Here is a 9,067-nt window from a genome sequence, read left to right as displayed (position 1 = left end):
ACACACACATACACACACACACACACCCACACACACATACATCCATTTTTTCTAAGGTATGCCAAAATGTTCAGAAACCTCTGAAACGTAAAGATATATAAAAATTTTCATTTTCGATTTTTTTGCGATTACTATAACTTACCCTACGGGAAGTTAATTACTATATAAGCAAATATATATATATATATATATATATATATATATATAAATGTGTGTGTGTATGTGTGTTCAAGTATGATTTAAAAATAAATTTATAGACAGTCGTTGCAAATTTTACGACTACAAAGAAGAAATTTAGCGGCATCATCGCCGGCGCTTTTACAGTACGTTGTAAAATATGTAAAACAATGGCACACAAATATAACAAATGTTGAATATTTTATGAGTGATTTCACACTTCCGAATCGAACAATTGAATTTGTTGTACCGACCGTGTGGATAATAAAGTTAACGAAACGATTTTGCAGAGTACAGTCTCTACGCTGTAGACAGGAGGCTTGATGAAATTTTACATTTTATAATAAAAATTATTATTAGTATTTTTTTAATAATATCATTTCAAATATTAAATATTAAATTTGTAGATAAAATGTGATCTATTTAAAATATTCATTTAGTTAAGCATACATATGTAACTCAGTTCCTCTATAATTTTTTTTTTACCCTTTATGGGGCATGCTATCAAGTCACATTCCAAAGTTTTCGATATTTAACCAAAAAATTATTGCTTTTTTGTGATATCATCCATAAATATTGATCCTATAAGGTTGTCAAAAATATCAATATTAATATAAGACCTTTGCTAAGCTTTTCAACCTGAAATAGCATTTTCAGAAACAAAAGTGGAAACATAATAGGCCGCTGTAACTTGAAAGTCACATAATTTTAATAAAAAAAACGATTCAAACATAATTTTTCTGTTTTTTATTTGCGTATATAGATCAAATTACTAATTATTTGTTCCCATTTTTTTTATATGTAAAACAAAAATTCGGTCCATGGTTCGTTAAGTATTTACATTACACTACACGATTTACAGTAAGTTTCTGTACTTTGGCACAGATAAAAAATAACAAGATTAATATTTATTATTAAGAGACAAAATTCAACTTTTTGTGAAATATACCAAAAAAGCTCTGAAAAACTAACTACTCATATATGTAAAAATATTGATAAACTGAGTGCGAATATAATGTTTTTCATTTTGTTTTTTATATGCATGTGATCAGTAATTATTTTTGACAAGAAATTAAGAAGTTATACAATTTTTCAAAAATGTAGCATATTAGTCGATGACAATATGCCTGGTGGTGAGCAATAATACAATAAGAAATTGACAAATCTAAACAAAAAACAAAATCTAAGAAATCAAAGATTTTATTGCTACACTGCGGTTGTTTTCACAACAGTGTATTGTTTTTATTGTTGCATCATATTGACGATTGACTTGGCAATTTTACAGTCTTGAGATCTTTGGATTATATCATAGCAGAGGAGATAATTGTTAAGTAAAATAAAGTTTATAAATGAAATGTTATATATAAGTTTTTGATTTTTGCACCATTATTTATTCACATACATTATATTTATTTTCATATCCTTTTTTTATTCAATATTATACACTATCCTAATTTTTACGAATTCTTCTTTCTTTTATTTACTTTTAAATCTGTTGAACTTTTGCACTATACTGAAGTTTGATATCTCTTTCATATTTACATACTTTATATACTTATGTATGTACATACAATTACATGTATATTGTCATATACAAATTTGTCATCACAAATCAATATTTTTCGCGAAACTGCTCGAGTCGGACATGCTACTGACCGAGCTATGTCCGCCACTATATAAAAGTTATTGGATGGGTTATAATTTAAATGAATGGCTTATTTCATTTAAAACAAAGAATAAACTTGCTACAAGGTATTAGATTTTTACCCATGTTGTCAGGGCGAATCTAGTTTTCCGTGAATTGCTTATGTCACGCTCCCAATGAATAACAGCCTCAAACTCTTATGGGGGCTTTTCGCGACCTACTTGAGGGGTATGAGGAGCCTCTATCGATCACTCTTGGCGCGACCCAACTCCAATTTCCAACTACCATATGTCGTGCCCTACATACTTATAAGATAAAACAATTCGTATTTTAATCGTTTTTAATATTTTGTTAATTAGTAAAATCACATTTAGGTCTATTTTGATAGTAATTCATCTATTAAGAATGAAATGTTAAAGCAAGGAGCTCAGAGTGGTATAAAATATTCACTCGCTAAAACATTTTCATTCAGTTCGGGGCTTTAATAATAGCTCATAATAATAAAAAAAATATTTACACAGATGCTCAATATATAAAATATATATTTTTTTTAAAGCATTCGTGATAATGGAGATAAATGTGTAATGTATGGATAAAAGAGATAAATGTGTAACAGTAAAGTATAATTACAAAGTTACTTCAGTTAATGAGTATAATTTAAGAATTTGTTTAAATTCATTTAATTATTTGAATAATACCAAACAATGATACTTTGGGTTATTCCCTGATGCAATGATTAAGCTCACGAGCTCGTGTGAACAGGGTCGTAAGCTCGAACCTCGTTCTGGACAACTTGTGTTTGCGCCGCATCTGTCTAGGTTGTCGGACCTGTAAAAGGTTTGTTTTTCTACTTGGACAACACGTTTCAAATTGAGGCAATCGGGCAATTCTGACTCATAAAAAGGCCGATGCAGGCAATAGTTTTACCATTCAAATCAATTCATTCCGCGCCTTTCATTCGTTCAGTTACTTTCAGTTCCTTTCAGTGTTCGAGTCGATTTATTCCGTGGCTTTCATTCATTTTGGTTTAATTCATTCATTCAGTTACTTGCAATCAATACATTCAGTTCCTTTCAGTGTTTGTTATCAGTTCAATATTATCAGTGGATTAAATTTCTATTGTGTGTCAAGTCAACAGTTATTTTTATTTGTCAGTGTATTCGAATTTCTTTTCAACCTATCCAACCGACTACGCTGATGTTTCCAGATCCAACCAAATAGCTGCCGCGGCTTGGACTTCCAAAACAGATAACATTTTCATACAATATTAATTAGTGTTCATTTTTGTTTTTTTTTCATTTATATAAAATTTATATAGAATATATTTTAGTTTATTATTGATTACGGAGTAAGAAGAATTTGATTTTTAATTTATATTTGTTTACCATTGGTTTTTGTTTTCTGAATACATTTAATTTTTTTATTTTTCCTCGAAGTATAAAATACTTCGAAATGGGTTGAGAAACCCTCCAACATCAACATTTGGTCCTTTCGAGCCGGATCCTAATTATTATTAGGATTAATTGGGTGTATACAGAAAACAAAAATATATATAATGGCGCCTAAAATCGATATTGGTGCAGAAATTGCACGTCTAACCGCCAAGAGAGAGATGTACTTTTCAATTGTGCAAGAAACGTACGATCTATCGCAACAGATTGATGTATCTTCAAATAAGACACAATTTCTTGAAAATTTATATATTACTGAAAATGCTCGTGAACAATTTATTCAATTGTGCGATGAAATAAACAAATTAAAATATTTAGATAATCCTAGTTTCATTCCGGAATATTCCGCAATAAAGGCCCTTGAAACGATGTATGCCAAAATAAAACACGCTGAGAAATTACTAGATAATAAAAATGCGCATAGTTCTTCAATTAAAGACATAGTACCCAAACAACATTTACCGTCCATTGAAGTACCTAAATTCTCAGGAGATATTCAACAATGGCCATTATTTTATGAAACATTCAATTCACTAATTCATGAAAATACCGAGTTAGATAATGTTTCAAAATTTCATTTTTTAAAAGGAGCGTTACAGGGTCCGGTTTTAAAAATATTTCATTCTATACTACCGACCGCAAATAATTATCAAATTCTTTGGGAAGCGCTCATAAAAAAATACGAAAATAAACGGTACTTAGCCACCAATTATTTCAAACAACTATTGTCATTCAAAACCATTTCATCTGGACAAATAAATTCATTCCTTGAAAAATTCGATACCGCGGTGCAAGCGCTCTCCCAATTGAATATTCCCGACGCCTATGATTTCCTTATTACGTCACTGGCATTCTCGAAACTCGATCCGTTTTTACAAGAAAAATTCGAGCATTTTTATCAAGGTGAGTTTCCCAAATACCAAGACCTCCTGCATTTTCTTCAAAAGTCACAACAGGCAAAAAATCAAGTATATGGTATGACCAACAATTTCACTAATGACAAACCCAATTACAAAAACACTAAAATTAGCCGGTCATTTTTGTTAAAAAATAAATATGATAACAAATGCTTTGTGTGTCGGGAACAACACAGAGTGTTTACTTGTTCGAAATTTCTTTCATTGAGTATACCTGATAGGCGATCCCTTATTCAAAAATTAAACTTATGCGACAATTGTTTGGGTCATAAGATAACGACTACGTGTCGATCGAATAAAACCTGTTTATTATGTAACGAACGACATCACTCGCTATTGCATACTGGTAGCAATTTTGCGAGTACGGATCAAAATAATCTTTCTAATTCCAAATCAGGTAGTACGGTTTTATGCGCATTTAATCAAAACAAAATCGCACATCATATTACCATATTGCCGACAGCAGTAGTAAAAGTTACTACTAGAAAAGAAAACATTTTATTACGTACAATTATTGATTCGGGAAGCGATAGAAATTTTGTGACATTAACTTGGTGCAAAAAGGCTGATTTACAAATTCTTCCAATATCAACCCAAGTGATCGGGTTAGGCAATTCGTCACATAAAGTTATTGGATTAGTTAATTTCACTTTGAAATCTTTAATCGATTCTTATCAGTTATCGGTCTGTGCATACGTAGTACACGAGATAGTGGGAAAGCAACCACAAATTACCATTCCGATTTCATCCATCAAAACATTTCTGAATTATCCTTTAGCGGATCCTAACTTTCATACACCCCAGGAGGTCGACGGAATTTTGGGTTGCGATGTTTTCGGCGAAATTCTTGGCACTAATCAAGTTAAAAATGATAAAGGATTACCTGTGGCCCTAGAAACCCGGTTGGGTTATTTAATATTAGGTTCCATTCCTGATTTATTTGAAAATACCGGCACTTCTACTAATTTATGTAATGTTTCAGATTCAGATTTCCATTTACAAATGAATAAATTCTTACAATTAGAAGACATTCCCGAAATAATCCTCTTTTCTAACGATGATTTATGCGAAAACCATTTTACTACAACTACTACGCGATCTGCAGATGGACGATATGTAGTAGCGCTGCCATTTAAAAATGAAGGCAGAAATTTATACAAATCATTTCATTTAGCCTTAAAGCGATACCACATGCTTGAAAATAAAATTTTGAAATATCCCGAATTTCATAAAAAATATGCCGCCGTTATAGAAGATTACCTGACTCAAAACCAATTATCCTTTGTCGATTATTGTCCGGTAGATCATGAAGTCGATGATTTTATTAAAATAAAAAATGCATATTTTATTACACATTTCGCAGTCGAAAAAGAAAGTTCCTCCACGCCTTTACGCGTTGTGTTTGATGCATCTGCGAAAAATTCAGAATTCACTTCCTTGAACGAAATTTTGCATGTTGGTCCTAAATTACAAACCGACATTTGTTCAATCCTTCTAAATTTTCGTTTCGGGCCTATAGCATTAACAGCTGATATCAAACAAATGTATCGTAATATTTGGGTTCGTAAACAAGATAGAAAATATCAAAAAATCTTATGGAGACCGGTTCCAGATGCACCCATTGGCATCTATGAATTAAATATTGTAACTTTTGGTCTATCGTCATCTCCCTTTCAAGCTATCAGAACCATCAAACAACTTTCCCGAGACGAATGTTCCAAATATTCTCAATCTATTTCTAGAATTCTTGAGAACGATGTCTATATTGATGATGTGGTTACAAGTATCGACTCCTTGGATAGCGCTAAAACCATTTGCGAGGGTTTGCAGACTGTATTATCGTCTGGTGGTTTTGAATTAAAAAAGTGGGAATCTAATAATTCTAATCTGCGTAAACTTTTTCCTAATTCTGATGTACAAAATAAACATTTCTCTAAATCGGATTTTCAAATGGAATCTTCTACAAAGGTATTGGGATTAAAATGGAATCCCTTATCAGATAATTTTTCATTCGAAATAAAGCTTACGTGGAGAAAATGGACAAAGAGACAACTTCTTTCAGTAATAGCGCGAATCTGGGATCCTCTGGGTTTCCTAACTCCGATAGTTGTTAAGATAAAAATATTATTGAAAAAAATTTGGACATTAAAAATCGATTGGGATGAGGAATTACCATCATTTATTATTACATCATGGTTAGCCGTATATTCCGAATTAGAGCATCTTAATAACTATCAGATTCCGCGTTATCTCGAAACGTCAAAACAAAACAAATGTTCATTATTTGGTTTCGCGGATAGTTCAGAGCAAGCGTATGGAGCGGTAGTTTATATTAAATCTCTTGGCAATCCGAATTTCTTGTTGATTTTAAAATCACGTGTAACACCGATTAAAAACCAAATATTAGCCAGGCTTGAACTTTGTGCCTGTCATTTACTGTCAAAACTTCTGAATTTTATATTAACGAATAACCAACATAGTATAGATTTTGATTCCATTTACTGTTTTTCCGATTCTATGATTGTCCTTCACTGGTTAGCAGGACCGGCTACTCGTTGGAAAACATTTGTAGCCAATAGGGTAACAAAAATACGGGATCTCATTCCTAATGCACAATGGCTTCACATTCCTTCTCATCAAAATGCAGCCGATTGTGTTTCCCGAGGTCTTCGACCTAAGGAATTTATCCAACATAAGAATTGGTTGTTTGGGCCGGATTGGTTGAATGGTCCTATATCAACTTGGCCTGCAAAAACGGTTGAACCTTCCGGAGATATTGATCAAGAAAGAAAAGCTAACGTTCTAATAGTAAAGAGTGTCATACCACCGATCAATCCTTTATATGAATTAACGCAAAAATTTTCTAGTTGGTGCAAACTTGTAAGAATTTTCGCTTATATATTGAAGTTTTGTAAAATTATAACAAATCGAAACCGACTTTTGACTTCAGATTTGAAACAAGCCGAGGTAATTATTATTCGATTAGTCCAAGAACATCATTTTCCCGAAGAATTCAAACTATTAACGAACGGAAAGTCTTGTTCGAAGAAGTTTTGCCGACTAAATTTGGTTTTGGATTCTAATAATTGTTTACGCGTTAAAGGTAGATTAGGATTAACAACTAATAACGATCCACTTCTTTTGCCAAAAAAAGACCAAGTAGTAAATTGTCTCATAGATTACTACCATATTAATAATTTACATACTGGATCAAACTTAGTATTATCTTTATTGAGGCAAAAATATTGGATCTTGTCGGCTCGTGCAATAATTCGTAATCGTCTTCACAAGTGTATAACTTGTTTTCGACAGAATCCGAAACCCATTTTTCCATTCATGGGCGACTTACCAGTACCGCGCATAACAGCCAGTAGAGCTTTCCTAAACGTCGGCGTTGATTATGCAGGCCCCTTCAATATCTCCATGAGTCGTCACAGAGGCGCTCGAACCTACAAGGCTTATATATGCTTGTTCATCTGTTTAGCCACTAAGGCGATACATCTCGAATTAGCTTCAGATTTAACAAGCGATACATTTTTAGATTGCTTGAAACGATTCCTAGCCCGGCGTGGTCCTATCAAATGTATTTACTCCGATTGTGGAACCAATTTTATAGGAGCCAAAAATACTCTTGATTCCTTATTTCTTCTCCTAAATTCCGAAGAGTATAAAAAGCGTTTCAATGAATTATTGGTTTTACATGACATTGAATGGAAATTTAATCCACCGTTTGCCCCACATTTTGGAGGTATATGGGAGGCGAATATTAAATCAGTGAAGACCCATTTGTTTAAAGTTATAGGGTTGCAAATTTTATCCTACGAAGAGTTTAATACAGTCCTCAATCAAATCGAAGCCTTACTGAATTCAAGACCGTTATGTTGGCTGAGCAATGATCCATCGGATCCTCAACCTCTTACGCCTGCGCACTTCTTAATGCAAGAGCCTCTGTCGGATTTGCCCGTTGACTATGAAAACTTGAATTTGACTAAAAGAAAACAATTGTTAGATCATATTGTCGCTTCTTACTGGAAGCGATGGAATGTGGAATATCTAACCGAGCTACAGGTCCGACAGAAATGGAATACAGTCACTAATCCTATTAAAAAGGGTGATTTGGTAGTTGTAAAACAAGAGAATGCGCGTCCGCTCCATTGGGGGTTGGGAAAAGTTGAAGAGGTTTTTCCGGGCTCCGATGGAGTGGTTCGAGTAGCATTGGTAAAAACGGGAAATACCCTAATCAAGCGGCCTGTTGTCAAACTATGCCCCCTACCTATTCAATAGTTTATATCTGAATTATCATTTCAAAAAAAAAACTTTTCTATCTCATGATATATTTGCTTCTATATATAGTTTTGCCAAATTTTCAATCTCCAGGGCGATGAGAACATCCCTCATAGTCTCTGGAAGATTCTTGTAAATGTCCAAAAATCTAGACCCTGGCGCGAAAATAAAACTTCCGCAATCTAGATTGTGTGAATGTGGTAGGTTGCGAGAGCGGGACCCTGGCGCGAGGTCAGGCTTCCGTAACCGATCTACTCTGAATGAAAGTTTGAATTTATTTTGGCAATTCTATCCTTCCTAATCATGAGGTTCACTATGTACCAATTTCGAGTATTTTTAGAAGTATAAAAGGCTAACCTTTTAGTCGGGGGAAAATGTTTGCGCCGCATCTGTCTAGGTTGTCGGACCTGTAAAAGGTTTGTTTTTCTACTTGGACAACACGTTTCAAATTGAGGCAATCGGGCAATTCTGACTCATAAAAAGGCCGATGCAGGCAATAGTTTTACCATTCAAATCAATTCATTCCGCGCCTTTCATTCGTTCAGTTACTTTCAGTTCCTTTCAGTGTTCGAGTCGATTTATTCCGTGGCTTT

General features: G+C 33.4%; 1 protein-coding gene across 1 annotated transcript; it reads left to right on the top strand.

Annotated features, from left to right (window-relative positions):
* The first annotated feature begins 5,732 nt into the window (after window positions 1-5,732).
* On the top strand, window positions 5,733-8,474 carry LOC113376140. Its single transcript, XM_026616063.1, has one exon. The coding sequence runs from the start codon at window positions 5,733-5,735 to the stop codon at window positions 8,472-8,474; it is 2,742 nt and encodes a 913-aa protein (XP_026471848.1).
* Window positions 8,475-9,067: the final 593 nt, after the last annotated feature.

The sequence above is a fragment of the Ctenocephalides felis genome, unplaced genomic scaffold (genome assembly GCF_003426905.1).
Source record: "Ctenocephalides felis isolate EL2017-DRISC unplaced genomic scaffold, ASM342690v1 CF-g0.4_SCAFFOLD_01886, whole genome shotgun sequence".
Lineage (NCBI taxonomy): Eukaryota > Metazoa > Arthropoda > Insecta > Siphonaptera > Pulicidae > Ctenocephalides > Ctenocephalides felis.
Note: the sequence above shows the minus strand (reverse complement) of the source record. Positions and strands in the feature narration are given on the sequence as shown.